The sequence below is a fragment of the Mus caroli genome, unplaced genomic scaffold (genome assembly GCF_978045245.1).
Source record: "Mus caroli unplaced genomic scaffold, Mus_caroli_1 scaffold_13, whole genome shotgun sequence".
Classification (NCBI taxonomy): Eukaryota; Metazoa; Chordata; class Mammalia; order Rodentia; family Muridae; genus Mus; species Mus caroli.
In genome coordinates, this window is record NW_028227268.1 from 72,076,449 (window position 1) to 72,093,245 (window position 16,797).

At 43.2% G+C, this 16,797-nt stretch overlaps 2 protein-coding genes across 2 annotated transcripts; both read right to left on the reverse strand.

Moving 5' to 3' along the window:
- Positions 1 to 2,535: 2,535 nt before the first annotated feature.
- On the reverse strand, positions 2,536 to 3,456 carry LOC110306179 (olfactory receptor 1F1-like). The gene has a single exon (XM_021178380.2). It carries the CDS (start codon positions 3,454 to 3,456, stop codon positions 2,536 to 2,538), a length of 921 nt encoding a protein of 306 aa, XP_021034039.2.
- A 6,713-nt stretch (positions 3,457 to 10,169) lies between these two features.
- LOC110306173 (olfactory receptor 1f45-like) lies at positions 10,170 to 16,192 on the reverse strand. The gene is made up of 2 exons (XM_021178378.2): positions 16,177 to 16,192; positions 10,170 to 11,095 (listed from the first exon to the last, which is right to left on the reverse strand). Exons 1-2 carry the CDS (start codon positions 16,190 to 16,192, stop codon positions 10,170 to 10,172), a joined length of 942 nt encoding a protein of 313 aa, XP_021034037.2.
- Positions 16,193 to 16,797: the final 605 nt, after the last annotated feature.

Sequence of the window (16,797 nt, forward strand, 5' to 3'; positions counted from 1 at the left end):
CCCATGACTGTCAGCTCTCAGCTTCTTCAGCAGCTGAGAAATTCCAGAGTGGTCAGACCAGACACCATGGAGAGCAGGAAGGAGCTGTTCTATTATTGGAAGGCCAAGAACCCACTCAGGAGAGAGACAACTCTCCCAGGAGAGTAACAGCATTAGCTATTTTCCTGTAGCTGTGATAAATTAACACCATGACCAAGACAACTTAGAGAAGAGAGTTTATTTTGGCTGATGGTTCCAGAGGGATGAGTACATCACAACAGAGAAGCACAACAGTAAGCTGCAGGATACAGAAGCTGAGAACTCATCTTCAAAGGCAAGCATAGTGCAGAGAGACTGAACTAGAAGGATCACATAGCCCCCACCCACATACTTCTTCCAGCAAGGCTACACCTTCCAAACCCCACAAATAGCACCACCAACTGGAGACCAACTGTTCAAATATCAGAGCCTTTAAGGGACAATCTCATCCAAGCCACCACGTTAACTATCTGGTCTAGGACTCTGATTCGTACGTTATTTTAACAAAGGCTATTGCATGTTGTAGTAACAAACGTGGGAGGGGACATCCCTGCCACCAGAATAGAGAATACTTGAGGAAGTTGTAGTCAGTTCCAAGTGCCACCCAGAACCTGCTGGAACTACACTCTGAGCTTCTGGGGGGCCAGGAGAAGAATTTAGTGGGGAATCCTGAAGCCAATTCACTGTAAGGCTTTTCTACATGAAGAAGTAGTATTTTTACCTTGCCACTATTTCTGTGAGTGTTGGATGATGGGACCCTGTTGATGCCTGAGGAGGAACAAATAGAGCCTGTGTGTAGGAAAAGGATACATAGGAAAGGAAGGAAGGAAGGAAGGAAGGAAGGAAGGAAGGAAGGAAGGAAGGAAGGAAGAAAGAAAGAAAGAAAGAAAGAAAGAAAGAAAGAAAGAAAGAAAGAAAGAAAGAAAGAGAGAAAGAAAGCAGTGAGACCAGGATCAAGATCACTGAAGTCAAAGGCAGAACAGTCTGGAACGAGCTAATAATGGTGACACTAACAAGGGCCCATAAGCTAGGAGACGGGGGCAGGGGGGGGGGGCGATGAAGAGAGGAACCAGAGACCATGAAGGGAGATCCCCTGAGGACCAACCACTTCCCTATCCCAGGAGATGGAGGGCAGATGTGTCTGGACATGAGGAAAGAACCTGACAACTAACATGGTGGGCACCTGGTGTTTAGTACACTCTAGGAGAGGGCTGGAGCTCTGGACACCTTGGCCCATAGACCAGAGTAAACTTGGACTCTGAAGACCCTACATCCAATTATAATCTGTAAAAGAATTATACATTCTTGCTAGCCTATATAAAAGACACACAACCCAGGTATTTTAATTATAAGCTGAAACCTGGCTTGGGCAGGTTTTAGAGCTATTCTACCTTACACCTCAGCCATATGTCCTTTGTTACTTGCTGTTTCTCCTGGCCATGTGCTCATGGTTCTTTCATGGTGGCCTCTTCTGCCCTCTGTGTCCTTTTTTTCTCTACGTGTAAACCCCAGCCAGGTAACTGAAAACCCATCTATCTCTATCTACTACCCAATCACAGGCTTTAACATTTTATTGACCAATTAGCTTGGAGAGCAAGGTTACACAGCTTGTATTTGAGGGTCTCCCCATCTCTAAGGATCTCCTCATCACAGGCAACCAAATCTCAGGGACCAGTATTTAGCATTTGAACACATAGCAGTAACAGACCAACCCACTCCAATAAACCTGACATCAGTTCAAGTCCCATTACCCCTCAGCACTGCTGAAACTCTAGACAGACACTTCAGCTTGGTAAGAAAGTCTCTGCTTCCTGCAGGCCATGAAAAGTTGATGGGACATCATGAATTTTATGGATGAGCACAGCCACTGCCCAGAGTTTCCTAGTAGTCCCTAATCATCCCTATGAATACATCCTCATGCAGTACTCATGCTGAAGAATAAAATGTTAGGTGGGAAGAGAAGGCAAGAAGTGATGTTCTGAGCTGTGGAATGTAGGAGAGGGACCCAAGGCTGTGACAAAGGGAAATTACCAACACCACAGCCACTAGCGGCTCTGAGCATGGAGAATTCTCTAACTAACAACTTCTAGTGGTCTAGCATGGGTGAACTAAACTTTCTGTGGGTAGTTTACCAGATTAATCACAACCTACTTGTTTGAGGCCATAGGGGCAGGTGACTCGATCATCTATCAAAATCCCTGATCATGTAGCAACTAGTGACATAAGGAAATGTTAAACACATCACAAATCAGAGTAATTGCAAATGTTCTCAGGGCTTTCTTTTCTTCTTTTTGTCTGTAAAATGAGCAACTTAGAATCATCCCTTTGAAGAGATAAATTTTGGACTCTTTGAAAGATATGATGTGGCATCATCCAATTCAAAAGCCTGATCTCAATTATTTACCATTACCCTCAGGCACAGTAATGCTAAGCACTGGACTTGTCTGGATCTCTGTTTATAAAACTGAAGAAATACATGGTGTAGAGGAGTCCTCTCAGCTCTAGAAACTTCAGATTCTAGGTTCTGAGAATTATTCTCTTTAGGGCTCCTTTGATGTCATGATTCCTCATGCTGTAGATGAAAGTGTTGGCCATGGGTGTCACCACTTTGAAGATGATAGAGGCCACTGCATCCTGCAGTGAGTAGGAGGAAGAAGGATGCTTATAAGCCACCAGGATCACCCCATAGAAGAGGCATACTACAGTGAGATGAAACCCACATGTGGATAGGGCTTTCCTTATCCTGTGAGCAGAGGGCATCTTCAAGACCTTAGCATAGATGTAGGCATAAGAAAGAACAATGGATATAAGTGGGGTCAGGAATATCAAGGGACCCTCAGTGAAGGCTGCAACATCATTTATAAAAGTGTCAGAACAAGAGAGCTTCAGGACAAGATAAGGGTCGAAGAAGAAGTGGTGCACTGCATTGTGGGAACAGAAGGTGAGTCGAACCATGAGGAGAGTATGCAAGAGAGCATGCAGGTTTGTGATGGCCCATGATATGGCCACCAGGAGGACACAGAGTCTGGGCCTCATCATCATGGTGTAGTGGAGAGGGTGACAGATGGCCACATAGTGGTCATAGGCCATCACACTCAGGAGGAAACCATCCATGTTGATTAATGTGATGAAGAAATAGATCTGGGCCATATACTCTGCGTAAGAGATGGACTTGCTTCTCAACACGTGGTTCACCAGAGCCTTGGGGACAGTGACTGAGGAAAAGCAGATGTCAACACTGGAGAGGTTGGCCAAGAAGAAGTACATGGGTGTGTGGAGATGAGGGTCACAGCTGATGGCCAAGATGATGAGAAGGTTCCCAGAGATGGTGACCATGTTCATGCCCAAGAACATTCCAAAGACAATCTCTTCTTGCCCTGATTTTCCAGAGAATCCCAGGAGGACAAATTCTGTAGCTGTCTGATTGGGACCATCCATGTTTTTGCAGGAGAAAGTGAGATCATGCAGTGAAATTTTATTCACCAATACTTGGAAGAAAAAGGCAGTTTGCAAATATTTACTCACTGGTTGAGAATTTACTGCTAGCCAGTTGCCTCACTGTGTATTTTTTTTTTAGCAAAAGAGTGCTCCATTTTGAGAGGATTGAATTCTAGTGACTATAGTTTTATTAATTCTGCTCTTGTTTGCTTAATTTTATATATACATGTATATATATATATATTTATGTTACACTATATTATATATGCACATTTTATACAATAGTTAACTCAGTCTAGGAGCTGATATAGTATATACCACTATATGTATAAGGAAACTGAGAAGTGGACATCCAAGTGATTTATCAAGATTGGCTGATCAATATCAATGGGAGTTCAAAATGAGCTGACGGTCCTGTTCTTGGTGTTATACATATACACCTATGGGCATGTATGTACACACATACACAAACACAACCACATGTGCATTCATGAGCATACGCCATGCACAACATACTCATGAGAAGCACATACTACACACACACACACACACACACACACACACACTTTTTCTCACAAGTCCTTTTGTCTTACCAAAAGTGTCTAGGCTCAAATAATTCTCCTGCGTCCATAGCCAACTGGTTGGGACTGTAGACAGCTACCACAGCCCGGCGATTTTTATGTTCTACTAGCTACCATTTATTGAATTTTCATCAAATGAAAAACACTACTAAGTGTCATATATAAACCTGAACATTTTTCTGTGGCTTTTCTATTTTCTCACAATTTGGAGAGCCGCTAGGCTTTGATGGGCCTGCCTGGAGTTGATCCTCAGCATTCTCTCTGCTGCTAAGATGTCTTTACCACATCTCACAGTGTTTTGTGTGCTGACCTGAGCTGCTGGCCAGACTCCTGTGTGCTGTGTCTCTCTCCTTTCCGCACTCTAAAGATGGTTCCAAGAACATTTTCTATTGGCAAGGAAATTTTTACAGGTGGATAAAATTAAATTCATGTATATCTCAAAAGATAATCCCAAGACTAAGAAATCACCGGGGCAGGAGGTGAGCAAAGCCTGAGGAGCAGTACAAGGCTGTTCAAGCTGGGAGGGGGAGGAGAGTTATCCCACAAGTGATCAAAGGCCTGGGGACAGAGAAGAGAGATGATGGGCAGCAACGATAACATGAATAGCCCGACTTCAGGGACAGAACATGATATAGGAGATTGATAATATTGGTTATAAGATATGCATATTGTAAGGACAGGGCGGTGAACTGCTACTTTAGGGGCAAAATTGAGCAAAGTGCTGAGATGTGAAATCCAAGTTAACTTCTACAATGTTGCAATGGATATAGAACAATGTAATAAACGAATAAACAAAGCTAAAGCATGGGCTAGGAAGCTGGCTCTGTAGATAAAGCACTTGCCATGCAAGTGTGAAGACCTGAGTTCAAATCCCCAGAGTCCATGTAAAACCCCACACCACAGTGCACATTTCTGCCTCCGTACTCTCATGGTGAAATGAGGAACAGATTTCTATATGAGTGCTACAGCACACATGCATACCATACACGTATTAAAGTTTAAAAAGCTAGAATATGCTTCTGATGGGTCACGGGGTCAGTGGACTAGGGAGTGATAGGTAGTCCAGAAGGACAAACGAGATTCCTTCGACTAGAGATGCTAATGTTCTAGACTCCAGGCAGTTCGCCATCCAAGACAGAAAGAGAGATGCAGTGAGATGCTTGCTCCAGTGGGGCAGGACCACAGCTAAAGGTAAACCCAGAGGACGTTAAGCTGCAGTTTTTTGTGTATTTTCCTGTGTATTGAGAGATAGACAAGATGTTCAATTGCTGGGAGCAGACCTAGAAAATATCATACATTAAGTCCTAGTGTGCAGGTTCCACAGGACACTGGTGCATTATGGTAGGTTAGGTCATGCATGGATGCCTCTTACTTTGTCTCTTAACCTTCGGCTTTCGGATTTCAATCCCACTCCACCTTAAGCTTCCTTGTGGAGAGGAAAGGCTGCCACCAAGAGTGTCAAAAAGAACCTAAACCTAAATGTGCATCTGTTTTGCTCCATTAACTTCTGTGAGTCGTGGGAGTGTCGAGGTGTGTGGGGTGTCTGAGATATCAGGTGTGCAGATGTGCCTGCATCACGGGGTACTTGAGACCCTGAACCTTAAAGTTTGTCTCTGGACTCCAGCAAGAGTCAGCATGCCACTGTCCAGTTTCAGTAACATCTGAGCAGTCACACTGTGACACCCCTTCACAATAAAGCCACATACCCCAGAGGGTCAACACAGAGCAAATACGAAGGGTCAGGATAAAATCATCTCTCTCTCTCTCTCTCTCTCTCTCTCTCTCTCTCTCTCTCTCTCTCTGTATGTGTGTGTGTGTGTGTCTGTCTGTCTGTCTGTCTGTCTGTCTCTGTCTGTCTCTGCCTCCCTCCCCGCCCCACTCTGCTTCTGAACAAGTTATCTAGCAGCTTGTCGTACTGGTCCTAACCTGATAAAATTGGCTGTGTTCTATGCTTCCTCTACCCACATTACAGCTTCCATTGTGTTCCTAGTGCAAAGCAGTTGATGGGGAACAGGCCTGCATATACTGCAATGAGGAGCTCTTCCTCCTCTGAACTTGGTCAGAGGCAGAGGGGTTGAGTGAAGTTCTTTCTCAAATGTCATCGCATGAGCTCAAGCCCACAGGAATCTGTCTGCTGTTGCAGTGATGGTGCCCTCTCCTGCTTCCTTAGCCCCCTTACCTGGGTTCTATGACTTTAATCAGATGTCTTCAGGGAAGCTCTGTCTCTGCAGGTGCCATATTTGAGGCTAGGTTTTGAGAAACTCGCACATACACACATATACACATATACATATATACATATACACATATCTGTATATACACACATATATATATACATACATACATACATACATGTAAATACATATATACATGTATGTGTGTGCATGTATGTAGGCACATGCTCCTGTATTCATGCAAGTGTGTGTATATATAAAATATCACAATATATAAATATTATGTATCACATAGCAATACAATGAAGATTTTGTCAAGTAACAGCAGAGGTTAAAGGGTTAGTACAAACTTGATACCAAAATCTAACAAATATATTACTAGAAATTAAACCACAAGTCAATTAATTTCATCATTCTCAATATGAACTAAAAACAAAATTGGAGTCCTCTATCAAGAACTAATCAATTACCAAACCCATTTGCCTTGGCTTCTATAACAATCATATGAAATGATGCAGAAAACGCACTTGACAAAAATTTTAAAATATTAGTTACTGTAAAAATTCCCAGTAAATTCCTAATCAGATAACTACTCACCTTGATAAAAGATCTCTACAAAAGATTTAATTACAACCAATAAGATGCCCAGTGTTAATTTTTATTTATCACATATCTCAACTGCTTTTTCTCCATCCTCCTATGGAGATGCTAGGCTAGTTCAGCCCCCTGTTCATATAACTGTTAGACTGTGCTCATCAATGTGTATATATATATATATATATATATATATATATATATATTATGTATATATATATATATATATATTACAGTATTTGATTTGGCATCAATAAATCCATTCACTATTTGTAGGAAGTAATTTATTTCCTACCCACAGTGAGTCTTCTAAGCTTTCAATTCCATGCATTTCTAATAATTTATCCTTTCCTTTTTCATCTTGTAGAAAACAAGAAAATGACTTGTAGGGCCAACTTAACCACTCAGCAGGACATTTGTCACAAAGTGTGAGTTTGATCCTCAGAACATGTGAGGTCAAAGGAGAGAACTGGTTTCTGAAAGATGGCCCCTGACCATCATATTAACACCATGGCACACATGCCATGTACACATGTGCATACACACACACACACACACACACACACACACACAGAGAGAAATTCTTTAAAATTATCTTGTAGATATCAACATTAGCCTTTGCACACATTCCATTAAATTTTATTGTTTCTTTTTTGTTTGTTTGTTTTGTGAGAGGGGCTCACCACATAGCCTCTGATGACCTTGAAATCACATCTTTTTGTCTCAGGCTTCTAAGAGCTGGGGTTAAAGATCTTACTACATATGAAGAGGCACAGTAAGGAAACTGTAAATACCACTACTGCATGGTATGGTTATGGGAAGGTTTCTATTGATGCAAGAAAGAATAGCCAGAGGCATCTGGAAGGTTTCAGAGCAGAAAGAGAAAGAAATATACTGAGCACGGCCAGCAGACTCGACATGGCCAAGGTTATCTGTGAGAGAAGATAAATAATTAGAGAATAGAGAGAGCCGAGTGAGGAGAGCCAGAGTGGAGAGCAGCAACGATGTGAGAATAGCTGGGTTGTGAGAAGAATGAGTAGAAGGCGTGGGACATCCTTGAACTCAGGGAGTTCAGGGGAAGGGAGGAGGTTGGAGGAGCTAGGATGATAGCATGGCTTTTATATTATGTAGCAGGTACTTGTGATACTGAGGAAGCCTGGAGGCCAGCAGGCACTTTGATCTGCTGACAGGCACCGCAGATGCCCATGTGTTTCCTTAGCCAGAAGTTAGGGAAATGACACCTTTCAGCCAATGGAAACTGATTTTACAAATTACCTTTTCTCTAGCTCAGGAATCCTCCAGTGAAGCTTGAGTTCTTTCTGGATACACGGACTGCCCTTTGGAGTTTGGGAACTAGGGGTCTCCTTTGGACCTAACACTCAATCCATGATTGGCTTTATATTTGATAGTATTGTTCCATGTACTTTAAAAAATATTGACTTTCAGTTTCCATAACCAGCACATCGAAAAATGGTTTAGTTTTCAGTGTTGACCTCACACACTATGATCTTCAAAACCTGAGAGTTGGCCATCCTTTGTGTTTTCCTTGTGGGTTTTGTTTGTTTGCTTGCTTTGGTTTGGTTTTGAAACATGCCTTGGCATTTTCAATATTCAGAAAATGCTATTCATAGTCTTATTTTCCATTTCAATCTCTGTATCCTTTTGTCCTTGCACCATTGAATCAGGTAGGACTGCCAGAGCCATGCTGGTCTAGGATGACCTGACCAGAGACCTTGCCCCAGAGTTAGAAGAGAAAAGATTAAGTCTTTCATCTTAAATATAATGTTCTCTGCAAGTTTGTTTGTTTGTTTATAAAAAGATCTTATGAGACAGAGGACATCCTTTTGACTTCCTTAAATGTCTGGCTGCAAACATTGGAATAAGAGGGAAAGCTAATAGATCCTAGGTTCTGATAAGCTGTTGTAGCCCTAGTCCCTCCAGTGAGGCTGACAGCCCTGACATTCTCTCAGAGGCCCTACTGATCACTCAAGTCTCCCACTCACTAATTTTGGAAGGCAGCGGGCCTCAGCCACCTTTAGCACCAACTGGCTCAGTAAGTGGAATGCTCTCTATGCTTAGGACCAGGGAGAATGCTTCATGTATGCCAAGCGCTTTCCTACCTAGAGCTACAGCCTTCTACTTCATCAGGGAGTCCCAGGTTTCTACACACTGTGAGCAGGCTCTGGAGCTCTGAAATAGTTAGTTATGATTGATTCTCTGCTTTGTGGTTACCATTTGGGGTGATCAATGCCTACAAGTTCCTGTCCACCGTTTGCACTGGTGTCTGATTCAGTTCTTCCTGCCCTGGTCTGTTGGATGTTTGGACTGCCCTCTGATTTGACTCAGGCATTTGTAATGTGTGTTTATATAAAGTAAAGATACATGTTCATTTCTATGCAACTCTAGTGCTAACCCTTACAGTGCCAGATGAAATTGGCATTTTTATTATCATCTACTGCTTTTCAGTTAGAGACAAAAGGAAAACCACATCTCAGTAATGTTGAAATTGTCTGTTTATTCGAAAGATGCATTCCCTTGTACAATGCCATGTCTACTCACATTTACTGTTAACTTCATTCTTCTGTGTTCCACACAGTGTGCTCTTATTATAAGTGTGATCTCCTTGCCCATTCTGTTTTGTACCTGGACATTGTTCAGGCATATGAAGACTATTAATTGCTATTTGTTAATTGAAAATACTCATAACCTGCTGGATTATTTCTATATTTGATTTAGTTTTACATGGTTTCATTAAGTATCTTTTATTACGCCACCATATCCTCTGCCTACAACAATAATATTGCTTACTGTCTGCAGCCTGGTATTTATCTCTATGCGAAACCCATCCCTGAGGCATCCAGATGCCCATGCTGAGGAGGAAAAGGACAATAGAGGTAGGAGGGGAGCAGAGAGTCTGCAAGGCATACATTCTGATATGTAAAATGTAGAAGAGAGGTTTAAGCCTAAGGCGGGTGCCATTTTCCTACCAGCGGATAAACTAGATGTTCCTCATCAGAAGCCGGCAAGAGCAAATCAGAGGGGTTGGCTCTGGAGTCCTGTAAAAGCCCCGAGGTATTGTGGGAGTGAGCATCTGACAGGCTGGGCAGGATCACCTTAAACCAATTACAACTAGTTATCCCAGAGTTTCTTGTCTGTGAAATGAGCTCCTCAGAAGAAGCCCCTTTCAGAGATGGCAAATCCCTGCTTTTATGAAAACGAGCATCTGCCATCTTGAAATAAAATACAACCACAAGCATTTGGTATTAGTCACAGGAAAAGTTGTGCATGAATTCTATACCAATCTGTGCATCGGTTTTTCCAGAAAGATGAACAAGTGCATGATGTCCAGGAATCCTCTCAGGTACTAAGATCTGAGCATTATCTTCCTTAGGGCTCCTTTCATATCCTGATTCCTCAGGCTGTAGATGAAGGGATTGACCAATGGAGTCACCACTGTAAAGATGACGGTGGCCACCGTGTCCTGCAGAGAATATGAGGATGAAGGACGCATGTAGACACCCAGGATCGCCCCATAGAAGAGGGAGACCACAGTGAGATGAGACCCACACGTCGACAGGGCTTTCCTTATCCCACGGGCAGAGGGTATCTTCAGGACCTTAGAGAAGATGTAAACATAGGAAACAATAATGCATGAAAACGGTGTCAGGAATATCACTCCACCCACAGTGAAGACCATCAGGTCATTGATGAAGGTGTCAGAACAAGAGAGCTTGAGGATAGGGTAAGGGTCACAGAAGAAGTGGTGCACTGCATTGTGGGAACAGAAGGTGAGTCGAACCATGAGGAGAGTATGCAAGAGAGCATGCAGGTTTGTGATGACCCATGATATGGCCACCAGGAGGACACAGAGTCTGGGCCTCATCATCATGGTGTAGTGGAGAGGGTGACAGATGGCCACATAGCGGTCATAGGCCATCACACTCAGGAGGAAGCCATCCATGTTGATGAATGTGATGAAGAAATAGATCTGGATCATACACGCTGTGTAAGAGATGGTCTTGATTCCCAACATGTAGTTCACCAGAGCCTTGGGGACAGTGACTGAGGAAAAGCAGATGTCAACACTGGAGAGGTTGGCCAAGAAGAAGTACATGGGTGTGTGGAGATGAGGGTCACAGTTGATGGCCAGGATGATGAGAAGGTTCCCAGAGATGGTGACCAAGTACATGCCTAAGAACATTCCAAAGACGACTTCTTCCTGCTCTGACTTTCCAGAGAGTCCCAGAAGGAGGAATTCTGCCACCATAGTCTCATTGTCTCCATCCATGTCTATGAGGAAGAAAGTATCACCAGCCCGTTAGGTCATTTGCCAACATTTAAGCAAAAGCAGTTTCTATATTGCAATGCTTTACTGGTTGCTGGAGAATGAATGCAAGCATGCGTCCCATATTGTAGAATTTTACAGTGAAATCCCTGCTAAGCAGCAGGGTGCAATTCTTGCTTCCATAGCTTCTGAACTCCACTCCTCTTTGCTAAGCCCCACATGCAGGACGTTTCCTACATAATATTTACCTGTGTCTAATAATTGAGGTGATGCATTTGTTTATAGATGATGAAATTCAGGACGGGGTCAATAAGTCATTAAACTACATTTGTGAAGCCAATGGAATAAAAAGTTCAAGACCAGCTTAGTGCTTTGTTCTTTAGCCTGAATTTTAATAGCTTTCATCTATGGAAATTTTAACCAAGGAGCAAGTGCCATGTCAGATCTCTAGACTATAATCCTCAAGATTTTTTTCCTGTCTTTTCTACTTTCAGGAAAACTGTTAAGTGTGTGGCCTCTGGTCGACCTGTTGGCTGGTTTTTCTCCGTGTTGTATCTGTCACTAAGATGCTATCACAGAGTCAGGCCTGCTTGGCACATACACTTGAGCGGCAGAGGAAGGTGGATCTCTGAGTGTGAGACCAGCCTGATCTACAGAGTGAGCTCCAGGACAGCTAGAGCTGCCCAGAGAAGCTCTGTCTTGAAAGCAAAATGAGACAAAAAGCTATGATACTATCAGGGCTGTTTCTCAGGCTCTAGGGTGAGCATTACATTACCCACCTCCTCACTGCACTCCAAAAAGGAAAGCCACGTGCTATCATATCAGAGTATTTTCCTGAGATGCAAAGCAATTACCAACTCATAAAAAAAAAAAATCCAATGCAGCCTTAACTGGCAAAGTTAAGCCAGGCTGGATAAATCCTCTCTGGTGAGTGGGAACATGTTGGCTGCAGTGCTCCTGAGATAATTCAAGGAGCTTCCCCTGGAAATGAGAACACAGCCTGCCTCGCTGATCAAAGGCAAAGAAAAGCAGAGCCTCTGTGTCAGTGGCTCTCAACCTGTGGGTCATGACTGCTTTGGAGGTCGAATGACCTTTCCAAGAGGTTGCATATCAAATATTCTATATATCAGATATCTACTTTATGATTCATAACAGTAGCAAACTTGCAGTTATGAAGTAGCAACAAACATAATTTTATGGCTGGGGGTCAGCACAGCATGAGGAACTGTATGAAAGGGTCACAGCGTTAGGAAGGCTGAAAACCACTGTTCTATGTGATGAGCCCTGACTGCTGGGATAGGGAATTAAACAGGGGATATCTGGGGGAACTGGTTATAGGAAGTGCTTATTCTGGGCATGGTGACTACTTCTGGGGGACTTAAATTCATGAAGTTAAGTGGAAAGTGCCGAGATAAGAAATCATTAAAAATTTATTAGATTTGTTTATTTTATTTTGTGCAAGCATTTTTTGCTTGGAAGTATGTGTGTGTTCTATGTGCATGCCTGGTGTCCTTCAGGGTCAGAAGAGAGCATTGGATTCCCTGGCACTAGAGTTACAAATGACTGTGAGTCACCATGCCAGTCTTCCATAAGAGCAGCCAGCGTTCTTAACGACTGAGCTCTCTCTAGACCCCCAAGAAGTACTTTTTTAAAACCTAGAATAACTCCTAGAGCCACAGAATATGGAGCATGGTTAGAGAAACCTAGACAATGGCCCTGTGGCCTTGATGGCTAATGGTAACCATATATTCTGAAGGGTGAAGTTTTGACACATGCTGTCAAGACAGATGTAAGAGTGCCTAGACTCTAAGGAAAGACAGTTCCCATAGCAGAAACAAAGAGAAGGGTGGAAACGCCTTCCGAAAGGGATTTGCCCTACACACTAGAAATTGGTGACATACTCCCATGCTCTCCTACTATAGTATTTGTGACAGGAGGTGGCCTAGTGTAGGCAGGATTCTTGCTGGAAAGTGATAGTGATACTTCAGCAAGCTGCACTTCTTTAGAAAAACTGTGTGCTCTGATGTCACACTCCTAATCCCTCCCACTCTGACTGGATACCCACCAGGTATATTCTGAAGTAGAATTCAGCATCCGCATAAACTTCCTCCTAGAGACAGTGCTGCTATTATTGACGGTGACTCTTCATTTGTGAGACTCGAGCAGTTGAGATCTGCTTCCATCCTTCAGCTTCTTGTGAGCCGTGCTAACGACCAAATCTGACATTAGCTGTGTACCTGAGCTTGGATCTCTGGGAGGTACAATTAAAACCGAGTAGTTCCTAGACTAGCCTAGTTCCCTATATGGGGCTCAGAATAGTGTCCAAAGTAGCTTAAGTCTGAGACCCCTTTGTTATGGTCACAGTCAATAGGGAAGCAGCTGGCACAAACGCATGTCTGAGAGGGGAATGGAGTCTTTTCCCAGGATAAGCTGTTAGGAGCCTGTTGCCAGAGCATCACAGCCCGTTGTCCCCTCCTTATTCACTACTGGGACAAGAAATACTTTTCTTTTAAGCTTGACTAGACACAGAAATGTTTGGTGGAGGGTTCCTCCAGGAATGAATGACTTTGGGTGAACTATTCACTAACCTGTGTCCCCAGCCCTCTCACCTGCTGCTCTCAGAGGCTCCCAGAATCCCATCTCTGCTGGTCCCACCCTGGACTTGGATGATGAGAAATTCATAATGAAAGGTGAGATCTAAGGGAGTTCTTTTTACAAAGACATTTAAAGTGAGATGTCTTTTATAGTAGTTTAGGTGATGGAGAGAAAATAAACCAATGAAGACTCTGTCCCTGGAGATCAGGACTTCCACGAGGGTGGGAGGTTTGTCGGCGCACTGAGGCATCCCCAGGGCTGATTCCTCAGAGGTCCTCATTAGGGACTCGTGCTCAGTGCTCATTGTTTGCATTGTCAGTTTGAACCAAAGGACTGAGAATGGGGAAAACTCAGTTCCTGCATAAGTACTCGGCCCATAGTTTTGTATTTTTATTAATGTCGCCATTTAAAAGGACACATTCTCTCTCTAAACAGCCCACATGCACATGTTTGTATACAATTTATTTCCATTATCACTCAATTAACATCCTCACACATTTCCACTGTGGTTTTCCCTTTAGTGTGTGAGGTGGAGAGACATCGATTCACTCCCGGTATGACCCCAGTACCACACACAGGTGTCTACAGTACAAACAGCAAACTCACAACTGACTGGTGCTAAAACTTGCCATGTACTGTACACGGAAGGGTGTTCAATTAATATGACAAATGTCAGACAGCAACCCCAGCCTTTTATTATTAGTATCTGTGTGTGAGTGTATATGTATCTCTATGTGTGACTGTGTATGTCTGTGAGTGAGTGTGCGTGCATAGGTATCTCTGTGTGTGATTGTGCATGTCTGTGAGTGTGTGTGCCCGTGTGTGAGCATGTTTGTGTATTTCTGTGTGTGACTGTGAATGTCTGTGAGTGTGTGTGTGTGTGTGTGTGTGTGTGTGGCCTTGTGTGCTGTTTTTCAGGTGATTTCTACCCTGTCTTTTGAGACAGAGTCTCTCACTTGCTGACTGAGCTGGGCTAGCTGAACAGTGATCTCCCGGGACCTTCCTGTCTCATTCTCCTTCTGTGCTGGAATGGCAGGTGCCACCCAGCAGCTGGGTATATTGTGTGGTTTCTAGGCGTTGAACTCAGATCTCTGTGCTTGCAAGACAACCAGGCTTTCATCACATCTCCTACTATTTTCCATTTTGCTTAATGTAGAAGTCAATACTACCAGGGAAACTAAAAGGAAACCCCACCGATTCACTTCTTGATATTGTTTCTGCTTTCTCTAATAATCCTTCGTGTTCTAAGAAACTTTTAAAGAATTATCAATCTGGGTTCACTTGTGTGTGGCACAAATTAGAGACATGGTTGTCACACAAACAAATGAGATTGCACTGGTTCCTGCAGGAGAGGGACAAAATTGAGGTGACATCCTTCATACATTTAAGGGGGCTTTTAGCCTTTTAAATAATAATCCACAGCTTCCTCGAATTCATCCATTTCCCTTATTTTTCTTATCTGTGCTACCAAGGGGACAGTTAGATTTATTAACAGTATTTCATAATATTTAATTATAAAAGTAAATATCAAACACATTGTGGTAATATACTGGCAGTTTTTTTATGAAGCCCAAATTTTTAGAAAAACATGTCCTGTGAAACTGTAAGTAGGCCTTCTGATTCCAAAACATCCCTATTCAAAACAGTATAGACAGTCATATTAGCGCCAGGGCAAATATCTCAGCTGGCGCTGGGGAGATGTAACTCCAGTTTCAGGGCATCCAGTATTCTCTTCTGGCCTCATTATACATGGCACGCATGTGGTACACATCCAGACATCCAGGCAAAGCACCCACACACAGAAAACAATAATAAATTCCAGACCTGTACACACTTCAACATCATGTCTCCTGGCAGAGACTTGCTGGCTTGGGTGGCAACAATCTCATGCCAGGCAGATATAGCTGTGCAGTTGAAGATGTTTGGTCCCAGGCTGCTGCTTCAGGAGAACAATCGAGTCCTGCATTGGTAGACTTCTCACAAAGCGTAGTATCTGTATAGGTTTTCAATGTGATCATATTCTGTCTAAGGTTGACAGTACCTGGGTGAATGGTAGCCTGTCAGAAAGCTTCTCCTACCAGCAATTTTCTCAACAGCTAACGCACATCATCATTACAGTTCAGGGGCTCCTCCAGCCTATAACCCTGCAGTAGCATTCCCTAGAGTTCTGGGCACGTCATCCTGAAGAACAGCTAACACCTATTAGCAAATGTCCCAGAACAACACACCCCAGGACCACCCAGCATGGTCGGTTCGATGACTCCATAGCCATCTAGGACTCTGGAGTCTTCACGTTGTGCTTTTTACACAAATGTCTTTGAATGTGAGGATGCTTTGAAACCACTGAACTGGACCACTCCCTAGGTATAAAGAAGAAAGGTTTATTATGAATATGAAACTGCCCTGTAGCTGTCTCTCAGGTGGTCTTTTGGGAGAGTGCAAAGCTTCCATGTCTACCTCTTGAGAGCAGAGAAAAGTGGATGGTGGGGGCAGGGGTGGACTTGCATGTTTTAAAGAGAACCAGGAGCTGTCAAGGGGAGGGGCTGGAACAGCCTGGATGTTTAGAGGCAGAAGAGCCTAGTAGCTTTGATATACACCATAGGTGTATGCCAATAGAGAACCAGGTTCCTCATGACAGAGGCAAGGGGAGATAAGGGAAGAGGTATTTTCTGAGGAGTGCTTCTGAGAAATGCTGACAGCAGGGATCTGCCAGCCAGAAACCCTTGAGTCCAGGCTGAGGCTGAGCCCTGACTGTCATAGTCAATGTCCCTGCCATTTGGGGGGATTTGGTGGTTCCCTTTGGACCTAATAGCCTTGACCTCAGGAAAAGCCAACATCTTCTATTCTGGCTACAGTATTCAGTATACAGGAACTAGAACGTTCCTGGAAGTCAGGAGGACTAGGAATTATTCAGAAGAGGGATTTTTTAAAGAGATCATTATGAAATGTCTCATGATCCAAGTTGTCTTTCTTCACCCTCCCCACAATGAATCAGCTGAACATAGAGCTCACCTTCTGTTTAAGGTTGGATGAAACTATCTCAATTGTAAATTGAATGTGTCTCCCAGTCTCATAATGAATAATAGGTTCTATGAAATAATAGGGATTTGAT